Here is a 23,390-nt window from a genome sequence, read left to right on the forward strand (position 1 = left end):
TAATTATAGAGATATTGACATATCTTTGATCATCTCAGACAAAATAAGAAAAAGAAAAGACACATCTTTGATCAACTGAGGCCACACAGTGGAACCAACTGAATCACAAGGTGCCGTTTCGTGCACGTAGTATATACTTCCAAAAATTCACTTCTTTTTTTCTTTTTCTTTTAATATTCTTTATTTGCCTTTTATACATAATTTAGACCACCAACCTCAACGATATTAACGCTATTAGATTAAATCAGAGCCGTTATCACTTCAAAAGATTACTCCTCTTCCATGACCCAATCAGAGCATGCCGCGTGCAGCATACGAAATGATCAGAATCATAATCTTTAGCAAAAGATACAACATGATAATATTCATTTCAATTCCCATATCTTACATCACCATTTTCACCACCATAAATGGATGTATATATATATACAGAGCCACACACCCATCCTTCAAAAACCATCTTCAATAGCCAAATCTGTTTTGTTCTTTGTTTTTCTCTTTGATCGAGATGGCACCAGAAGCAATAACTGAGCCTATGAATGTGCACAGGAGGGCATATGTGACGTTCTTGGCGGGCAATGGTGACTACGTGAAAGGAGTGGTTGGTTTGGCCAAGGGTCTGAGGAAGGCCGAGTCAGCCTACCCTCTTGTGGTGGCCATTCTGCCGGACGTGCCTGAGGACCACCGTCAGATTCTTGTGTCTCAGGGATGTATTGTTCGTGAGATTGAGCCGGTGTACCCTCCGGAGAACCAGACTGACTATGCCATGGCTTACTATGTCATCAACTACTCTAAACTTCGGATTTGGGAGGTAAATCTTTTCCATTGTCACCTATAAGAGCCATTCTTATCTTATATGCATGGTGCATGCATATCGCACATGTTTTAGAAGAAGCTAGCCATTTTCGCACCCTTTATTACTTTTAGTTGGGTCACCATTTCCGTGTCTAGTTTTATTAAATCGCTGTTTTTTTTTTTTCTAACAAGATATCATAATTAGACGGGTTGGACATTTCAATTAAGAGAAATGCTTGGAGTATCAATTTTTTAACTAAGGATTAGATATTAAAATGATGTGGAGCTTATTCATTAGTATTCGTAACATTTCTTTTTATTAATTGTTTTGATAATTTTCAATAAGTTCTACGTCATTTTAGTATCCTTCTTTTAGTAAAAATTTGGTACCATATATATATACATATATAGGGCATTGTGTTGTATTTATAATGATAAAAGAGATTATTATGCATGTGTTACAAGATTCACATCATAACTACCTAAAAGAAACCTATTGATATACAATTATCTTAGGAGGTGATTCACTGCAATTCTTGTTCTTGCTATCTGATCTGGAAGGCAAGAGTTTCTCTTCAATTAAGTATGTACCTATAATTAACATATTAAGCCCCTTATTAAAGAGGAGATCGAGTTTAAACCGACATGTGAGAGAGAGTTTTAAAATATTGATTAAATGATTAAATTACATATTATTGCTATGTATTGTACTACTCTGAAGTTTATTCTGGGATTTGATTGTTGGTAATTTTGTAGTTTGTGGAGTATGACAAGATGATCTACTTGGACGGTGACATACAAGTTTTTGATAATATCGATCACCTCTTCGACTCACCGGATGGCTACTTTTATGCTGTGATGGACTGCTTTTGTGAGAAGACATGGAGCACTTCTCCTCAGTATAAGATTGGGTACTGCCAACAATGCCCTGAAGAGGTGCAGTGGCCGGCTGAGCTGGGCTCGCCTCCTCCACTCTACTTCAATGCGGGCATGTTCGTCTATGAGCCTAACCTTTTGACTTACCATGACCTCTTGGAGAATCTCAAACTGACCACTCCCACTTCATTTGCTGAGCAGGTAATATTAATTAACAGTACTTGCCTATGTTTTGGTCATTGCAAATTAGATCTTTTCTTGTTTCCACTTTCACTGCGAAAAGAAAAAAAAAATTCTGAACTTTTTTTGTTATGTTATGCAGGACTTCCTTAACATGTACTTCAGGGATATATATAGGCCAATTCCTCCCATATACAACCTTGTTTTAGCCATGTTATGGCGTCACCCCGAAAATGTGGACGTTGAGAAAGCAAAGGTTGTCCACTATTGTGCTGCGGTATGTTAATATAGATTATGTCTTGTTAACTAATTGGGTGATTCTAATTGGTGTCGTTTAAGCTTTTAGCTAGGTTTTAGTATATATGATTAATAATTTTTTTTTTCATTGTTTATAACTATGAACAGGGGTCAAAGCCTTGGAGGTACACAGGGAAAGAAGAAAACATGGAGAGGGAAGACATAAAGATGGTGGTGAAGAAATGGTGGGATGTTTATGAGGATGAGTCTTTGGATTACAAGAATACCTTGTCTAACTTAAAAGCTGACCCTCTCATCAAGGCTCTCTCGGAGGCTGCTGCTGTTGACCACATGACTGCTCCACCCGCTGCTTAATTGTTGTTATATTATATACATGAACTGCCGTTATACTGTCTTAAGAGTATGGACAAGTAAGGTTGAAATTATGCTAAATTATTATACGCCATGGGTTTTGCTGATTTATTAGTATTACCAACCCAGCTGGCAGCCAATTGCTAAATAAATAAAGTGGGGACTTTTATATTAACCTTTGTTCTCTTAGTATTATTGTCTTATGCATTATAAATATGGGTTATGTGATGGGGTGTCTTTCCATACTATGATATATATATATATATATATATATATATGCATTTCTAAATTTTCGCAGCCACAAAGAAGGTCGATCTCCATGTTTATCGTGAAAAAAGAAAAAGAAAAAAAGAGTCATGCAAGCTAGCCTTTCACTGATCAGGCCAGGCCAGTCCTTTACCCTTTTTAAGTTTAATTTCTAACTTGATTTGGTTAAGATAATTTTGGGTATAATTAATAACGGTAACTAGTATCGTATATTTAATTACTACAATATGAAAGAGCAAGAAAAGAAGAAAAAAAATTCGGAAAATTAAAGATATTAGAGTTAGGATAAAACCATTAATACTATGATATATATGTAGGTCGTTTTTTCACGTGGCTTCTGTCTGCAGGGTCATTGGGAAATTGAAAAAAAAAAGGGGATAATTTCACAAAAGGGTATCGAACTATACCGCGTTTTGACAGATGGGTACTGAATTATCATTTCTCTCGAACCTGGGGTTTTAACTATCAAAATGAGTCTCAGAAAAGCATTCCGTCTGTTCTTTGCTTTAAAACGTGACAGAAGTCGATTCACGTGACTTCCACGTGACTTTTTTAATGCCATTTGTTTGTTTTGCCCTTCAGCTCTCTAAAAAAAAACTAAAAACATAAACCATAAACCATGCCACGTTCCACCTCCATGTCGATGTTGTTGAATCTCCACCATCCGTCTCATCCAAGTCCACGTTGTCCACAGTATCTGCCAAACTAGACCCACCTAGAGGACACCCGCGTCCACATCGTCTGTAACGACCAAGGAAGTTGAAGGAACAATGAGAAAAACACAGTAATGATGATCATCAAAGAAAGAAAGGAAAAGGAGAGAGAGATAGAGAGATTTGCAGAGCAGGATTGGAAGAAAAACGCACTCCCCCTAAGAGCAGTTCTCGTCCTCCCCACTGCGTAACTCAAAAGCGCGAACCCCTATAAATACCGAGCTAGCTTCATATATTCTCTATGTAACTACGTTCAAACACATTTGAAGCCTAGAGTTCTCGGCCTTTGATCACCACTATGGCTCCTGTGGTCTCAAAAATTGCCATAATCGGGGTTGGTGTTAGCGGCTTGGCAGCCGCTAAACAACTAGCCCACCACAATCCAAAATTGATCATACATATCCAAAAAATGGCTTTTCACAGCTCACGAATACCACCACACTCGCCTAAACTGAAATATGTAGATCATATGGATGATTATGGTTGGTGGAAGAGTTGAACATAACCCACTCTCTTACACTCTGTTTTATGAAGCTAAAACAGAGGAAGCTGAAAATTATAGTCATATTTTTACATGCATGAAAATCCATGCACAGTGGAAGGCACCAACGTTCGTGAGCGAGAATGGCGACGGTGTAGCATTCGTGAGAGAACTTGCGAGCGATGGAGCGGCCCAGTGTAACAGAACCAATGTTTTGTTATGAATTTAGGAAAGAAAATGGAAAGAAGAAGAAAGATTGAGAAGGAAAGAATGGATTTTATTGAAAGAATTGGCCTGTTCGAGAAGGCTACTCTCCTACCTTGGCATTCGAGTCAAACTAACACATATGAAGGAGCCCATGTGATATGAAGGAGCCACGTAGCCACCGAACACACAGGAATCCTGCACGTGAACTTGAGTTAAATTTGCACATACCCGAATCTTCTAGGTTCTCTTGATGCAGTTTCTTGGTTCTTCACTCCAAAGACTTGCTTACAGCTTGTGACATCTCCACCCAATTTAGACTGGAATGCTTCAGCCCCATTTCTTCTTTCTTCTTCTCGTAGTACTCAATCGTTCTCCTTCAGCCTGGATCAAAAACCCAGCAGCCGCACCCAAGTAAGAAGACAGCAACAGATACACACAAAGATTCTGCACCATCCTCTGCAGTTGGATGAAACGATCTCCTGTACCTTTAAGGAATTGCTACGTATACTACTCACATAATACCTCCTTACACTACCTCCCTCGTTAAGACACCTTGCCCTCAAGGTGTGCAAGTGAAATACATATGCCCAATATAAGACTATGGAGAAACAAATGCAGCCCAAAGCCCAAATGTTACCCAAAGGTTGAACTGGTATCAATAATTTGTGAGCTGAACTCGTGCCGCAAAAGTCAGCCAAGTCTAACCTTCTGCAACGTACACTAAGATATTTTCTAGATTGTGAGCTGCTTAACAAATGCGCACCACGTGGACGGATAAAATAGCAATTTTGCCACTTGCCCTTTTTTTTTTCCAAAGCCACCAACGCAATTGATACCACCCAGCTTCGATCCCACGCCGCGCCGACAATGGCGGCTATGCCTCGGGCAGAGGCTAAGCTCGTCATGTTGCATATCTTGTTTAATTAGCTTAGTGAATAAAGATGAGAGAGAGAGAGAGAGAGAGAGAGAGAGAGAGAGAGAGAGAGAGAGAGAGAGAGAGAGAGAGAGAGAGAGGAAAAACTCGTATATATATATATATATCGCAGTTGTTGGCTTCTCACCGGGTTGAGGATGACGACTACAATCTACATGTGTGAGTAGAGAGTGGGTTCAGCTTGAGGAGTTGTGTTTACATGCATGAAAGTGAGGGGTAAAATGGACAAATGGCATTGAAAAAGTCACGTGGAAGTCACGTGAATTGACTTCCGTCACGTTTTAACGCTGAGAACAGACGGAATGCCCTTCTGAGACTCATTTTGATAGTTAAAACCCCGAGTTTGAGAGGAATGATAATTCAGTACCCTTCTGTCAAAACGCGGTATAGTTCGATACCCTTTTGTGAAATTATCCCTATGGTAGAATTGAAGAGGCCGGATGTTAATATGGAATTAAAAATTAAAAATAGAGTGCATTGATATAATGATTTTCACTAGAGAATTGCTATTCGATCTTTTCATTCTTGTTCATTGATCTCTTGTCCAGTCTTTTTTCAAATTTATCAGTAAATCTGTAAAACTTATACGGAATTTTACAAATTCAATGATAATTATGGTGCCGGAACGGTATAGATGTTAGTGATTACGTCCAGTATCTAGCATTTAGACAAGGAACGGCAGCGTGTCTTACAAATTTTTGCAGTGGAATGGCCCTTTCTTGGCAATGCATGATCCTCTCTTCATAAATATTTTGCAATACTTAATCCCTATTATTATATATATATATATATTTTTTTTTGTCAAAAGAAGATAGTAATAAATTAAATTTATAAAATATGGGATAACTACACTTCACCCCCCTGATTTATCCACGGTATGGCGATTTACCCCCAAATGTACAAAAATTGGTACATGACCCCCTCGAACTTGCCAGCGTGTAACGAAATGGACCTTTCGTCCAGTCGCCCGTTCGTTTGGACGGCAAGTCGGTCACGTGCAAGTCACGTGACCGTTTCAGACAGAAATTCTACCCAAAATACCCCCGCCTCACCTATCGTTTGGATTTAGACATTTCGTGCGTGAGGTCCCCACTTCCACTTAGCACGGACGGCTACTTTCGAAGGCTCTACACGAACTGACCCACCCACAACCTGTCGCCGAAATCCATACCGAAATCCATACCGCTCAACTCGTTCATAATCGTTGTTAAATAAAGGTTAGTGGTTTTTTAATGGAGAAAGTTTTTTTTTTTGGTAGGCGATTTGGGGGGTTTTTGTTAATCTAGGGTTTCGGATTTGAGGGTTTTTGTTAATTTAGGGTTGTCGGCTTTGGGGTTTTTGTTAATGTTGTTTGTTTAGTCTCATTTTTAATGTAGAAATTGACTGCAATTTGGGTATAAAAAAATGTTAGGGTTTGTCGGGATTTAGGGGTTTCGCTTACAGTATGTGTTTTTTAATCATTTGTGGTCCCGATTTGTATCTTTTTTTACTTTGTTTGTTGTCTGCCGAAAACGTAATTGGTTTGTTAAAGTGCATTGGGTTTGATTTGTTAAAGTGCATTGGGTCCCGATTTGTATCCTTTTTGTTGTTTTTTACTAATTTATATGCAGTGGGGTCCCGATTTGTATCATTTTTTGATTTGTTTGTTGTCTTCCGAGAACCTAATTGGTTTGTTTTGTTTATATGCATTGGGTTTGGTTTATATGCATTGGGTCCCATGTGGTTTGTTTTGTTTACACCTTATATATGCAGTGGGGTCCCAATGCACTATTTTTTTGCAATTGATTTTGGAGCATTATTGGGTCCTTATTTAATATGTCTCTGCATTGGTTAATATGTATGTGTACCTATCAAATATATTTTTTTGCATATTAGTTGCACTATTTTTTTGGAGCACTATTTGTTTTGCATGTTACTACTTTATATGCAGTGGGGTCCCGATTGCAGTTGTGCTTTGCATATTAGTTGCAGTGCCTTATTATTGTGGTCCCCTTGTCCCATGCATAATATATTTTTTTGTTTGCATGTGTAGAATGAAGCTGGTCTTTGAGATTTATTATTGTGGTCCCCTTGTCCCATGCATAATATATTTTTTTTGTTTGCATGTGTAGAATGAAGCTAGTCTTTGAGATAAACTATGGGGGTAGGTTTGACAGAAAATATGGATGTATTTATGTGGGGGTCAAGTGGATGTCCATCCGGATAATGTTGATCCTGATGATGTGTCATTTGTCCTGATAGAGTCTATAGTGGGACAATATGGGTATAGTCCAGGTGATTTGATTTACTTTAGGGACCCTACCAAAAATCTAGTGGATGGTCTACAACTAGTATCCTCGGATTATGATGTAGCTTATATGGTTGCCAAACATGTGGATACTCCTAATGTAGTCCTTTATATTGTTTCTTTCAAAAATGATAGAGGTGGGGATGGGGAAGATTTGGAAAATAATGAAGAGGGAGATGATGGAGGTAGGGTTGATTTAAATGATCCATAGTGGGATGATAAAATCAGTGATGATGACGATGTTTTTGAAGATTATCTGGTGGATAGTGCTGGCCCCTCAAAAATGCCAGAAACTGATGAGGGCGTGGAGGGTGATGGGGAGGATGGGGATGGGGATAGAGATGGTGGTGATGGTACTAAGGTTGAGGGTGGGGGTGAGAGTGGGGGTACTTTGGGTGATGATGATAGCCAGAGTGGGCCATCTAGTATAAAAATGTCATCGTTTGAAGATGTTGAGGTGGATGAGAATGACTCTGAGATTGGTAGAAGTGACATCCTATTGTCACCAGTACCTGTCAGTGATGAAGAGGATGGTGGGACTTCATGTGGGACTTCATCTCACCCTGATGTGGAGTTCCATGAAGTTGACATTGTTAATCCAAACCTGAAGCTTAGAATGAAGTTCGCTAACATTCAACTATTTAGAGAAGCTGTTAAGCAATACAATGTGAGAAGGGGAAAGGACATAAGGTTTGAGAAAAATGAAAGAGCCAAGTGTGTAGCTGTGTGTAGAGATCTAGGTTGTGGTTATAGAGTGTATGGTAGACAGATGGCGACTGAGGCCTCATTTGAAATAAGGTCCTTAAGACCTACACATTCTTGTACTCAAGTATACAAGAGCTCAATTGTCAATTCGAGGTGGATAGCAGATAAACTTTATGATAAGTTTAAGGTTCAACCAGACATGCCACTGCGAGTGATACAAGATGAAGTCAAGAGGAAATGGAATGTTGAAGTCAGCAGGAGTCAAATGTATAGGGGTAGGAAGAAGGCAGAAAAGAAGATATACGGTTGTCTAGGTGAACAGTATGGCAGGCTGTGGGATTTTTACTGTGAGACTTTAAGGCGTACTAACCCGGGTAGCTGTGTAGTGATGAAGGTTGAAAGACCAAACCCTAATTTGCCTACTAAGTTTCAGAGACTCTACTTGTCCCTTGCAGCCATGAAGAATGGGTTTTTGGAAGGTTGTAGGCTTGTCATAGGCCTAGACGGGTGCTTTCTAAAAGGACCTTACAAGGGAATGCTACTGGCTGCGATTGGTCGAGATGCCAACAACAACATGTACCCAATTGCAATCGCCGTTGTAGAATCTGAGACAAAAGACAGTTGGACCTGGTTCCTGGAGTGCCTTGTTTCAGATCTTGGTCATCATGAGAGGCACACTGCTCCTACATTCATTTCTGATCGGCAAAAGGTTAGTTATATTACTTGCATAATTTTACATATTACTTTTAGCTATTTTTTTTTTTCTACATATAAACTTACCCATTTTGCACATTGGATTGATGTAGGGTCTTGTGCCAAGTTTTGATGTTGTTATGCCAATGGCGGATCACCGAATCTGTGTAAGGCATTTATATGCCAACTTTCGAGATAAAGGATTTCGGGGGGTGACCTTGAAGGAATTGTTGTGGAAGGCAGCATCGGCATATACTGAGGTCGAGTTCAGATTTCAGATGGAAGAGATGAAGAAAGGCAGTCCTGATGCCTTTGACTACCTAGACAAGATTGACCCCAGCGGATGGTCGAGAGCATGGTTCAGTGACTATCCTAAATGTGACCTCCTTGTCAACAATATATGCGAGTGTTTCAACTCATACATCCTGAAGGCACGTGACAAGCCAATTCTGACGATGCTTGAGATGATTAGGAAGCAGCTCATGAGAAGGTACCAACTTAAAAGAGATGGCATCAACAAATTGAAGGGCAAGTTGTGCCCTAGAATTGTTGAGAAGCTTGAGGCCATTGGTGAGGCTGCATCGGACTGCCTATCCCGTTTTGCTGGTGATGGCATATTTGAAGTAGAGCAGGGAAGAAGGCAATATGCTGTGGATTTGAGGAGGAGGACATGTGGTTGCAGACAGTGGGAGGTGACTGGGATCCCATGTGCACATGCACATTCTGCCATAACATTTCATGGGCATAAACCGGAGGATTATTTAGATTCATGTTATAGCATTGAGATGTACAAGAAAGCTTATGCTCCCATCATATATCCAATGCCTAGTGAGGAACAGTGGGTAAAGACTGCGCATGATGTATTGGATCCGCCTAGATTAAGAAATATGTCAGGCAGACCTCGAAAGGCCAGGGTAAGAGGTCCTGATGAGTCGAGAGTTCCTCAGAATCCTTATAGAATGAGAAAGTTTGGATTGAAGGGTAGATGTGGGATTTGCAAGTTGGTTGGACACAACAGCAGGACCTGTCCAATGAAGAAGGACCAGCCCTCGACAGAAGTTGATTTGCCTACTCCACCCCCAGCTAGTTTGCCCACTCCACCCCCAACAAGTGTAAGTCTCACTAACCAATATAGTTGTATAGTAGTTGATGTGCTATTAATGTATTATTTGATGTGTTATTAATGTTCGCCTTCAGACCCAAAGCGTTGGATGTAGTAGTAGTACAAGGGGAGGTGCACAACCAGCCCCCAACAGTCGAAGGGGGGTGCACAACCAGCCCCCAACAGTCGAAGGGGGGGTGCACAACCAGCTCTCAAAAGGACAATTACTGGTGCTACACAGCAGCCCACTGCCACTGCCACTGGCCCACCTATTGTAACAGCTGAGAAAAATTTAGTACTTACTTTAGTTTAGTCTTTAAAATGCATCCTACTGTTTATTTGTCAATATCTCATATTTGAAATTTATGGCAGCAAAATCCTGTTGGACTTAAAGTGCCCAGCTGGAACAGGCAACCGCCAGCACCCAAACCATACATACCAGTTAGAAGAGTGTCTAATCGAATCAGGGCCATGGTGCAGAGTGTTCTAATTCAAAAGGGTCCACCTGTTTTGATTGACCTCACAGTTAGGACTAGTACTGATGGAGGAGGGAGAGTATTTGGGTTGACCCCAATAACCCCACAAGTTGCAGAACACGGTGCGGCGACAACATCCTCAACACCGGCGAAAGGAAAAAGGATCGCCCATACCATTGAAAAAGGATTACAGATTATGGAGTCAAAGCCGAAAAGGAAAAGACCAGAATGGAAGCATTGAAGTTTTTGTTTTTTGGAATATAATGGCATTTTGTATATAGGAAAAGGTTGGACATGTAGTTTATGTAAGTAGTTTGAATTGCATGCTGATTTCTTTTGGACAGATTTCAGTGTCTTTAAAAAACCTATGGTGTAGTGAATGCATGCTTTTGGTATGTTTGAACAGATTTCAGTGTCTTTAAAAAACCTATGGTGTAGTGAATGCATGGTATGTGCATGGTATTGGTGAATGCATGCTTTAACACAAAATTATGTTTGGACAGAATTGGTAAATGCATGGTTTTGGTATGTTTGGACAGGTTTTGTTAAATGGGTTTGGACAGGTTTGGTTTGGTGAATGCATGCTTTAACACAAAATTATGTTTGGATAGAATTATGTTTGGACAGAATTGGTAAATGCATGGTTTTGGTATGTTTGGACAGGTTTTGTTAAATGGGTTTGGACAAGTTTTGTTAAATGGGTTTGGATAGGTTTGGTTTGATGAATGCATGGTATGTGCATGGTATTGGTGAATGCATGCTTTAACACAAAATTATGTTTGGACAGAATTATGTTTGGACAGAATTGGTAAATGCATGGTTTTGGTATGTTTGGACAGGTTTTGTTAAATGGGTTTGGACAGGTTTTGTTAAATGGGTTTGGACAGGTTTGGTTTGGTGAATGCATAGTATTGGTGAATGCATGCTTTAACACAAAATTATGTTTGGACAGAATTATGTTTGGACAGAATTGGTAAATGCATGATTTTGGTATGTTTGGACAGGTTTTGTTAAATGGGTTTGGATAGGTTTTGTTAAATGGGTTTGGACAGGTTTGGTTTGGTGAATGCATGCTTTAACACAAAATTAGAGTGGACATGCATGCTTTAACACAACCGGACTCAAATAAGTTCAGGTTCAACACACATACATTTTTCATTTCTAAAACATCATCCATTACGTACCAATAATGGTCTACATAAAGTAACCATAAACACATCACCATAAACCCTGCCCAAAACATCACCCTAAACCCTAAACATCATCACCCTAAATCTTCATGGTAACAACATACGATCATGTTTGGAATCGAATACACCCTTTGATTCTGATCCAGCCATAAGCAGATACACAATCATCAATATCCATGTACATACAATTATTGTCTTATAAATCTTCTTCATTGTTTGGTAATTGATCCCCTGAATCTCGATTTCTTTACGGAGGGCAGCATTTTCAATCTCCATATTTGCCCTCAACTTTGCAACTTCAGCTTCAACTATAAGTCGGCATCGTTCGGCTTCCTCTATCCCCATATTCGCCTTCAACTTTGCAACTTCAGTTTCAACCATTGTACGGCATCGTTCAGCGTCTTGAATCAAACTTCCATGCCACTCACGCAAACGACCTACCACCCTTTCTCCATGTGAACACATTTTGGGATCAACCCATTGCCAGAAACCACAAGCTCGATTTATCTGAAAAACGATAACAAAAATAAATCAAAAAATAAATAAAATAAAACAGACAGAAACAAAGGTTATTTCTGGCTTATGTTATTTGAAAATTAATCGTCGTAGGCTATTTATGCACTTTTCCATATCATTTCAAAACTCATTAATCTTCAGAAAATTAATGAGTTTAATACATGTATTGAATTTGATGTTGAATGATTATGTAAAGCAGGAACAAGCTGTGAATATGAAACTGAACAAAAGGTTTGAGAGAAAAATGATTCTCTGATTTAGTATTGAATATCATAATCAACTGTACATGACTCGCAGTATATATATACCGAGTTACATGACTTGCTTTGCAAGTATAATCTAACAGTCTAACTAACTAACAAAATAAAAGTCACGTGTCTATACAGAATTAATCACATGTGTAAAAATGTAATCTAATAACATGCTCCAAAAAAAAAAACTACTAAATAAAAATCAATCCAGTCCATTTTTTTTTAAAAAAAATATTTATATAAGTACTGTAAGAAGTAAGCAGCATTGCTCTTCATAAAAATTGCTGAAGATTTTCAGTTAAATTACCTTGTAATTTTGGCATTTTACAAACCTTCTACCGAAATTTTTCTCGGTGTAGGAGGTTAACATACATGCCGGACGCTCGCAATAACAAATCAGCATTACTGCAGAAGTTGCCCCACTCGTTGTCGACTCCGACTCCGTAGAAGCAGTGCCTGATGGTTGCATCTTCGGGAAATGGTGCAAAACTGGTCAGAGATGTCGAAAATCGGAAGCCCACTTCGAAAACCCTAGTTCCTAGTTCTTGCAAAGAGCCGTTGGTGAAGGAGATGAGAAATATGTGCGAGCACGGGGGTGTATAAAGATGAGGTGAGGCGGGGGTATTTTGGGTAGAATTTCTGTCAGAAACGGTCACGTGACTTGCACGTGACCGACTTGCCGTCCAAAATAACGGGCGACTGGAAGGAATGTCTATTTCGTTACACGCTGGCAAGTTCAAGGGGGTCATGTACCAATTTTTGTACATTGGGGGGTAAATCGCCACACCGTGGATAAATCAGGGGGGTGAAGTGTAGTTCCCATAAAATATTTATGGATTTAAAGTATATGCGGACTTCTTATATAATTTTATGTTTACACCATGAATCCAGGATCTCTTGCCACATCAAATTTCTAAAAGTTAAAAGCTATACATAGTTCCACATTAAGCGCAATCCTAATCTAACCCTAGCTATTAGTCATGGTAAAACAAGGTTAACAAATCTAAAGAATTAAAAGGGACAAATTCAATTAGATTAATCTTGTAATGAGTATTTTACAATTTTTATTTATCCTAAAAGCTTAAGTTAAAAAAAAAATGATGAATTTAATTATTTAATTAATATTTTAACATTTTCGACCATATGTGAGATCAAACTTTCCCGCAATAATTAGTAAGGCTCAACTAATGAAATATTTAGAAAAAATTACACTTACCTCCCTAAAACTGTTATCCAATTTGCAAAATTTCCTAAAGTATTTTTAAAATCTTGCAATGTTCTCCATTGTGATTTTTTGTTAAATCAGAAGAAAAATGAGTCATGTGTGATACCCAAAATGACAATAGTAACCCTTTTTAAAATAAAAAGTATAAAAAAAAGAAGGGGGAGACCCATGACGTACCCGGCCGTGGGTCACTGCCATAGCTAGCAAAAATATTTTCATCTAAGGGAGTAATAGTATTTTTATGCATCTCATAGGAGGTATAATAGACATTTTATGAATTTGCTGTCCAAAAAGTAATAGAAACTCTTAGCCGCGGTTGGCTAAGTGAAAGGACATGGTGGTTTGTAGGGAAAAATTATATATAACTTTTTAAAGTTTTGGAGGGACATTACAAATTTGGTGGTAATTTGAGGGGAGGGGGTAAGTGTAATTTTCCAAATATTTAAGATAAGGTTTTAACTTGCTAATTATGCGGAAAAAAAAAAAAAAGAAAAAAAAAAAAGAGAGAGAAGAACTTAATATTATAGCATATATTAATTAGCTTATCAATGGTTGTGGCATTGTATATATAGGCATCGTGGACGACAATATTATATTTTCTAGTGCAAAGTGATTATGTACTTAATATAATTATAATCTTCAATCAAAAAAATATATAATTATAATCTGAAGCCTTTTTCTTCTTCTTTTTTTTTTTTTTTTTTTTTTTTCAACAACGTAGCATGCATGCATATTGAAAGTCTAAGCAAATAAACAGTATTACTTATTTGATTATTTGTTTGTTCATATGTTTCTTTAATTTAACTAAGCATGTAACCCGCGTCATGCGCGAGGTTTTACTAATTAAAACTGCATAACAAATTAGAACATTACATTTAATTTAAGAAACAAAATAAAAATATAAAAATATTAAAAATACGTAAATGTATATTGTAAATTGTCTTGTAAGTAATCAAAATAAAACACATGTATTTTTTTTTTTTTTTATAAGTAATCACATTATTCAATTTTTATAGACGTTAATTCAAGAGACTTTTTACATAATATAGGAATTCATAAAAACAAAGAACAAAATAGTGTACTCACATCATTGCTATAACTTGTATTTAATATTTAGAAAAGAAACCCAAAAGAAACTTTTGTTAACAATTAACATATTTAAACTAAAGAAAATCGCACTTTCACCATAATCAAATAATGAATAATTAACAATTTATAAACCATCAAACATGAAGCCAAATATTATATTATCATTTTTATAAATATCGTTTTCTTATTACCTTTAAAATTGAGGGCAATATGAAATGAAGTGTAACTCATACAACATTTTAGAGGTGTCTATATATATTTATTGCACGTTAAACATAAAAGAAACTATATTTAGAACAAAAAATAAGGACAAAAAATTGAAACGTAAGATTTGTATTTTTTGTAGATTTTTCTCGGTTTCAATGAAACTAATATGTATAAGAAGAAGTCCCGACAAAATGAGAATAATTTTTTTTTCTTTCAACCGCCCTTCACATATATATCATAAATGAAAATACTTTTAGCACAAAATAATCAATAATATATAAATTAGAACATAAAATAAGGAGAAAAAATGAAAACAAATGACAAACGAAAAAAAAATGAAAATACTCATATAGTCTAAAAATAATTTTATTTTTCTTTTATTGTATATTTTCTCCAATTACAACAAATTCAAAGCCTCATAGGTATAAGAAGAAGTTATGTCTAACAGATTTTTTTTTTTTTTTTTTTTCGACGATCCATTGCATATATAAGGTTAAAAAAAAAACTACTGTTAGAACAAAAATAAAAATAATATATAAAATATAACAGAAAATAAGGACAAAATATGAAAACGGACAATAAACAGAAACTGAAAAAATACTCCTATAATATAAAATAATTGTATTTTTTGTATATAAATTATAATATCAAATAAGGAAAAAAAAAATGAAAACGGACTACCAACGACAAACAAAATCTATTCATAATAGGAAAAAAGCAATTTGTTTGGTTCCAATGAAATTCATACCTATAGGAATAAGTTTTGTCAAATAGAAATTTTTCTTACGATCATCCTTTGCATGTATAATATATATATATATATAAACTACTTTTAGAACATAAATTATAATAATATATAAATTATAACAAAAAAAAAAAAAACGATAACAAACTAACATGATCATAAAAAATAAAGACAAAAAAAGGGACAAAAAAAGAAGAAGAGAAATTACTCAAATAATGGAAAAAAAAATTTATTTGCTGTATATTTTCCTGATTCCAATAAAGCAAACAAAAATTATAGAGTGTATGTATACCCCAAATTTTTGCTATAGGCTAAATAAAAAACCACTTATATAAGAGAATAAGAAAGTAAGAGCATTATTTATTTTGACAAAAATAAAGACAAAAAACAAAGAATCAAACATACTAATATAACACAAAATAACTGTATTTTATGTATAATTTTTCCTATTCTAATGAAACCTTGAAAGCAATGCCGTCCATGAATTAAATACGTAAACAATGTGTATTACATGTTCCAAAAAAAAAAGGATTTAAAAAATTAATAAATAACTGTGTAAACTAAAAAATCGTCATACCTTGTGCAAAACACAACGATGTGAATCTTTCTCTCTCACCATAAATTTACTAAATTTACTATAAAATTTACAAAAGAGAAAATAATAAATTAGAAGGAAAACAAAAAAGGAAAGGAAGAAGAAAATCACAGAAAATAAAAACAAGAAAAAAGAAAATACTAATCATATATCGCATAAAGGCATTCATTAACCTCTGTTTTCTTATAAAGGAAATAAAATCTAGAAATTAATCATTACGTTTAATACAACAAAGTAACGATTTGAAGAATCATGTAAGCCTCTTGCTTCTGGCTTTTGAATAATGAGAGTGATAATAATAAATTAATAATACTACAATACTTGAGTTTTTACTGGAATTTGAGAGGGATTAATTTCCTACAAAATGGTGTCAGAGGCGATGAGTCAAACTAAATTCTCAAGTAGCGTTTGTTTCCACTGAAACAAAAAAAATTTACTCTATTTTTTGTAAATCAAAATTTATATATATATACACTTTAATAAAATACATATGATCCCCACAAATTTACAGAGAGATAACCTTTTGGTTGTTCAGATTTGAAGACGAACTCCAAGGGGCAGAAGATAGTTATGGATTTTTGTACAGAGAACGATTTTGTAAAGGGTTGTGATTTTGAGAGTGTAGTAAACAGTTACAGTTATTGTGAAACACTACGTTTTAGTTTTAGTTAGTTTGTAGGAAAAAATAACTGATGCATAATGAGTTGGCTAACACATGTTTAACACCAAAATAGGGTTCAGTTTTTTTTTTTTTTTGAAAAAAATAGGGATTCAGTTTTTATTTAGCATGCAAATAGGGATTGAGTTTACTATCACATTTAACACAAACCTAAACTCACCGTTTAACTTAAAATGAACACTTGGAAGCATTTTAAGATGCCACTTGTATTAATGTTATGCAATCTCCTTAGTGATTCCTCTATTTTATATATATATATATATATATCATAAAGGGGGTGGAAGAGCGTGGGGAGAAGGAGGTCAAGAGAGACCTGAGAAAGTTGCTATGTGTGTGTATGAGGGAGAAGGGGAAGGCGGTATGAACCTGCCAACTGTGGATGCAAGTAATGATAATAAAATGATAAAATAAATTTTATCAAAATTAATAGAATTATCAAATTGTAATTTATTTTAAAATGAAATATTTACATAATTAACAGGGGACCTACAGCTAACTGAAGAGTTAGACCTCCACATTTTGCAAATCAAAATCAAGCAAACATTAAAACAAACATAATCAACAAAGTCTCTAACCTTAGTTGGTTATTTTACGACACATACCTTGACCCTAGACCTTTTTTCGACCAATCCCTAAACGCCTACCCCGGCTTGGACGGGAACCAGGTCTGTGCTAAAGAGCGGCATGTACAGGGGGGTGGTTATGATCCCTAACCTTAAGGAGAAAGTCTTCGGAAAACGAAAGCTTTAACAGTCTGAGAGAGAAGATAAACAAAACGAAACAGATCTTAACACTTATGGCTCTGATACCATAAAGGGGGCGGAAGAGCGTGGGGAGAAGGAGGTCAAGAGAGACCTGAGAAAGTTGTTGTGTGTGTGTATGAGGGAGAAGGGGAAGGCGGTATGAACCTGCCAACTGGGGATGCAAGTAATGATAATAAAATGATAAAATAAATTTTATCAAAATTAACAGAATTATCAAATTGTAATTTATTTCAAAATGAAATACTTACAGAATTAATAGGGGATAATACAAATGAGGAGATCGGAAGATCACAATAGGAGAATGAGAGAGCAGGAGATAGCAGATCAGGAAAATTAAATTTTCTTGTCTAAAAGCTTCTGCCTTACCCCGAAGGCTTTGGTCCTTTTTATAGGCCAATTACAAGAGGTATAATAGTAAATAAACAAGACTGTAGATCAGCATGCGACGGAACTGTAGTAGTACTGTAGCAGTCAATAAAGTTGTCGGCCAACTGCAAATGCAATCAATAATTCCGCAAAAGACAAATGAACTTTCAGTGTAGCTCAATGATGCTGTCTGAAGTGTGAATCAACAATAGGGGACCCATAGGGTTAATAATTGAGTTCTAGAATATCTTCAATGCCTGAGATTTCATCTAAGGCAATTAGAGCATCCTGAGTAGTAATCGGGTCATGCCCGAATAGGTAGCGGTTTTATCCGCACAAGCCAGTAGTGTCCAGGGAGAATTCTAAAGAGTTATCATTTTCTTCATCTCCACTGTCTTCACTGTCTTCAACATTATTTTCTTCCTTGTATGATTTGAGAAATTGCTGGAACATTCTCATATCATTCTTGGAATGGCCTTTCTTCTTCTTAGATGAAGATGATGAGGTAGCAGCAGACTTGTCTTCTGGGACCTTATCAGCAGCAACCTTCTTTTCTTCTGGAGGAGGAAGGAAGTGTGATGGTGTAACAAGTCCTGTAGTAGTGATTAATGGGACCGTAATAGGAACTGCTGGAGAAGTACTCTTTTCTGATGAGGACCTCTTAGCAAAATCCTTGTAAACAGTCTGAATAATAGCATCAGTTTGGGGAAATTTGTCCCACCATTTAACAAACCAATGGAGATCAATGGTATCACCATCCTTAATATAATTCCATTTTAAAATCCAAGAAATCTTGAATTTTATAGCAAAATGCATTATGGTAGGGAACTTTTTTCCATAAGCATCAATGTTGTAATTGTCTCTGAAGGTTCCAAAAGCTTTGGCGAGCTGGAGAGGGAAAATATCTGGAATTGCTCCGAACTGTCCCCACCATTTTGAGAACCAGAGAGGGAGTATCCCAATGAACTTTTTATCAAAATTAATAAACCATGAATGGTTATTGGCAGAGTTCTGGTAAAGCATAAATCTGAACCAGGCATCAATATAATCATAATAAGAATAGGACAACTCAGAATTGGCAAGCATTCTGGGTTGGGAAGGATGTTCACCCCAATCTTTAAGAAGGAGGATCTTATCAAAGTAGACACTCATGTAGAGAGTCTTACCTATTTTTTGGTCAGGAATCGGTTTGAAATGGGCCGATTTTGTTTCAACCAAAATAGTGGTGTAATAGGCAATATCTTTGAGGGGGTGTTCAGGAACCCAATGAAAACGAGGGGGGAAGTAAGCAAGAGCCAACTGGCTGGGATCTTTAATGGGAGCCATTCCTATTTCAACAAAAAATTGGTGTTGGAAATAGGGTAGGCGAATATAAGCTGAGGGTTTTTCAGCTTTAATAAATGGCATTCTTGGTCTATGAGAAGGGCTAAGGAATGGGCTGTATTTAGAGGCAAGAGCACTACTGTAAGTAATATTTGGTTCAGGGCTGAAAGTCATGAACCGGTTAGTAAGTGCCAATGAAGTGGTAATAGAAGAGGCGGCTGGGCCAACAGGAGAAAACTTTGACTTAATGGCCAGAGGCTTATTAATAGAAGAATTAACAACTTTTCATTTTCCTCGATCCTTTTTACTTGTTATGGTGGCATTGCAAAAATTCACGAATAAGAAAATCAGGGATGGAATTGTTAATTCCTTTAATATATTCAATATCAAAATAAAAAACACTTAAAATTGCTTGCCATCTGGCAAATATTTGTTTTGAAGCAATATTTTCAACATCTTTTTTCAAAACATATTTTGCAGATTTGTAATCAATTCTTAATAAAAATTTCTAATTTAATAAATCAGATTGAAACTTTGTAATGCAAAGAACAACAGAAAGGATTTCTTTTTTAATAGTACTATAGTTCTTTTGTGCATTATTCCAGGATCCAGAATGGAATCGAACAATTTGTTCAGATGATCCTGGTGAAACAATCTGTTTCAGAATTCCTCCATAACCAATGTCGGAGGTATCAGTTTCAACAATTTTGAAAGCAGTATCAGTGGGTATTCCCAAACAAGGAAGAGATCTAACATGAGTTTTGATCTCTTTAACAAGAGAAGTATGAACTTCTGTCCAAGGAGGAGGATTGTTTTGCAACCTATCAAACAAAGGTTTGCAATACTTTCTCAAATCTTTGTAGAAGTCAGCAATGTAATTTAAAGATCCAAGGAATCTTTGGAGTTGACTTTTATCAGTGATAACATCAGGGAATTTGCTAGCAAATTCAATGGCTCGATCAATAGGACGGATTTGTCCTTTAGCAATGTTGAAACCAAGGAATCGAATCTTGGTTTGGAATAATTTAATTTTCTTTGCAGAAACAACAAGTCCATTAGTTTTAATGATTTCTAGAAACGAATTCAAATGTTTCCAGTGTTCATCAATGGATTTAGAATAGATGAGGACATCATCAATGTAAACAATGGCAAAATGACTAAAGGGGTTAAGAATGTCATTCATGATCCTTTGGAATTCATTAGGGGCATTCTTAAGGCCAAAAGGCATAACATTCCATTCGTAATGTCCAAAGGGTGTGGTAAAAGCAGTCTTATACCTATCCCTGTCATCAATCTGAATTTGCCAAAATTCAGACTTCATATCAAACTTAGAGAAGACAAGGGCTTCACTAATACGGTTGCCTAGGTCTTTCCTATTAGGAATAGGGTACCTAATCCATTCTAGCACATCATTCAAAGGTTTGTAATTAATTACCAACCTAGGAGAACCTCTTTCAAGTTCAGCATTTTTCATAACATAAAAGGCAGCACAAGACTAAGGGGATTTGCTCTTTCGGATAATATTTTTTGCCAGTAAATCAGCAATTTCTTTTTGGCAAAAATCTAAAGTTTCGGCATTCATTTGAATGGGCCTAGCTTTAGTGGGAATCTTCCTTTCGGAGAAGTCCTTGGTATAAGGTAAAGCAACAATGTGCTTCTTTCGGTGCCAAAAAGCATTGGGTAGGTCAGAACAAACAGTATCAACTAGTTTGTTATTAAAAGCAACAATCTTTGATTGTAGCAATTTGTCAGAGAGTTGCTGGGCAATTCTCTTATACTTGAGTTCCTGTTTTAAGGAATTCAGGTGTCTGGTTTTAGCAGTGACTAGGTTGAGCCGGTCCAGCTCAATATCCAGTCTGGATGCAAAAGTGAATTTCACTTCTGTACCCATCTTAACAGTTGTTATCCCAGTTTCATCAATAGAAGAGAGGGGTAAAGTAAGTAGAGGAAATGATTTCCTAAAATTACTTTATCACTCTTCATGTTCTTAACAAGCACAGAAGGAATGGGAAAACAAACATCATTCTGGCAAACATAAGCCTTACTAAGCTCATACTTAACATGGAGAGAATCACCACTGCAGAATTTAACATTTCAGTAGATTTCTCAAAATATTTACTAGTCACTAATCTCTCCTGGATACAGTTCATGTCAGATCCAGAATCAATCAAAGCAATAGCATCAAAAGAATAATCTTTTGCAACAATAACAGTAATTTTTGCATACCATTTGGGTGGTATGAAACTCTTGACGAGTTTAATAAATTTTAAATCACTACTGGAACAGATAGTTGCATTGCTGGATTCAGGATCATTAGAATGCTCATGTTGGTTACCAGTGTTGTCTTCAATTTTCAAATCTTCATTTTCAATCCGGAATTTTTTATGAAGATTGGTTATTAACAGTTGACTTTTTAAGTCTTGATTATCAGTTTTAATATGATGCATATCATTTTTCAAATCAACAATGTCTTTCTTGATATTACTTATCTCATGCTGCAAGTTTGAGACAGTAATAGCTTTGGATTTTTGTTTTGAAAATCTTTCCAAAGTTTCATCAAGAGAGATTTTGGTTTTAACAGATTTTCCAAAATCATGCTTCATTGTTTTCTTGAGTTTTTTAAGATATTCATCCTTTAACTCATCATTTTCAATTTTCGCAATTAGAGTGATTAGTAAATTTTCTTATTCTTCTTCTTTAGAAGTAACGTTACAAAATTTACTTTCACAGCAGGATTTACTACAGCCAATTTTGAAAACATCTTTACTGGATGATTCGCTAGCAGAATGATAGTGAGAATCATCAGAAGTAATGGCTTCATCGATGTAAGATGAATCAGAGTCGGAGTAATCTTGGGATTGTGAAATCCTGAAAAGATCATTCCTGTCATTTTCATCAATTTTTAAAGAATTAATTTTATTTTTTAATTTATTAGGTGGGTTTGGACATTTATCAGCATAATGTCCATTTTTACCACAATTAAAACATCTTCCTTTAGAAGTCTTAACAGTTTTAGAATGCCTATGCTTTCTAAAGATTTTATTAGGTCCTTCAGGCTTAACAGTTCGTCTTTTAGTATGACTGAATTTTTTAGTGAACTTATCCGGTTTCTTCCTGTGTCTCCTGCTTGGAGCAATGGGAGGTAAACCAAATTGTTCACAGAAATTACCCATTTCATACTTAGCTTTCTTAGCATTCTTTAATTGTTGTCTTATCATCTTCTGATCGACACACATTTTAATGCCAAGTTTTTTAATAATTGAAAACAGATCACCATAGGTTTAGTTTTCATAATCAATGGATCCTGTAGTAGGATTAACAAGTTCATCTTTTACTTTGTGAGCAAATAATGAAGGTAATCCATCAATGAACTTTTCTTTCCAACAAAGCTTAAAACTATCAGTTCTAAGCATAACACGAGAGATAAAAACATCTTGATACCATCTATAATCAGACATAGTAGGGCATCTAAGATTATTCAAATAATCAGAAATACGAGAAGTAATATTGGACGGAGTCCCAACAAAATGTTTAACGATGGTGTATATCAAGGTATTGACACCATCAGGCAATTGCTTGCCATCATTAAGGACAGGAGTCCCATCATCATTGGTCTTAACAGCGGTTTTAATCCGGGTTTTAGCATCTTGGGAAAGATGCTTGTCCCACCAAGCATTGAGGGTGCCAGAAAAACCAGTGATTAATAATTCAACAATATCAAAGTCAGAAATGTCATGGTTAGTCATGTAAGCATTAGCAACCATAGACATATGATTCATCTTATTAAGGATTTTCTGTTCAGACAAACCATCAATATTCCACTCATATAATTTATCAACAGAAACAGAAAACTGGTTTTGGAAAACCCTTTCTTCAAACTGCAAATCAGGAGGAGTGGGTTTATTATACCAATTCTTGGTAAGGTTAACAGGTTTGGATTTAAAAATTCTTTGGATTTTTGGAGAAATGTCAATTTTCCCAAAATTTTGTTCAAGAATTTTAATGTCTTCATCAGTGGATAACTCAGGTTCAGAATAACTGGATTCCTCTGATTTTTCAAACTTATTTTCAGAATGTTTGAAACATTTAAAACATTTTTGCGTTTGTCATGGTTG

At 36.0% G+C, this 23,390-nt stretch overlaps 1 protein-coding gene across 1 annotated transcript; it reads left to right on the forward strand.

Moving 5' to 3' along the window:
- The first annotated feature begins 420 nt into the window (after positions 1 to 420).
- On the forward strand, positions 421 to 2,635 carry LOC133883048 (galactinol synthase 2-like). Its single transcript, XM_062322237.1, has 4 exons — positions 421 to 811; positions 1,552 to 1,872; positions 1,994 to 2,128; positions 2,257 to 2,635. The coding sequence occupies exons 1-4, from the start codon at positions 509 to 511 to the stop codon at positions 2,461 to 2,463; spliced, it is 966 nt and encodes a 321-aa protein (XP_062178221.1). The 5' UTR covers positions 421 to 508; the 3' UTR covers positions 2,464 to 2,635.
- Positions 2,636 to 23,390: the final 20,755 nt, after the last annotated feature.

The sequence above is a fragment of the Alnus glutinosa genome, chromosome 1 (assembly GCF_958979055.1).
Source record: "Alnus glutinosa chromosome 1, dhAlnGlut1.1, whole genome shotgun sequence".
Taxonomy (NCBI): Eukaryota; Viridiplantae; Streptophyta; class Magnoliopsida; order Fagales; family Betulaceae; genus Alnus; species Alnus glutinosa.

Excerpts from the sequence above, each read along its gene's own strand:
- LOC133883048 (XM_062322237.1), top strand. The coding sequence starts at position 509 with ATGGCACCAGAAGCAATAACTGAGCCTATGAATGTGCACAGGAGGGCA. Across the intron at positions 1,873-1,993 it reads CCACTTCATTTGCTGAGCAG|GACTTCCTTAACATGTACTT; the intron begins GTAATATTAATT and ends TATGTTATGCAG. Across the intron at positions 2,129-2,256 it reads TTGTCCACTATTGTGCTGCG|GGGTCAAAGCCTTGGAGGTA; the intron begins GTATGTTAATAT and ends AACTATGAACAG.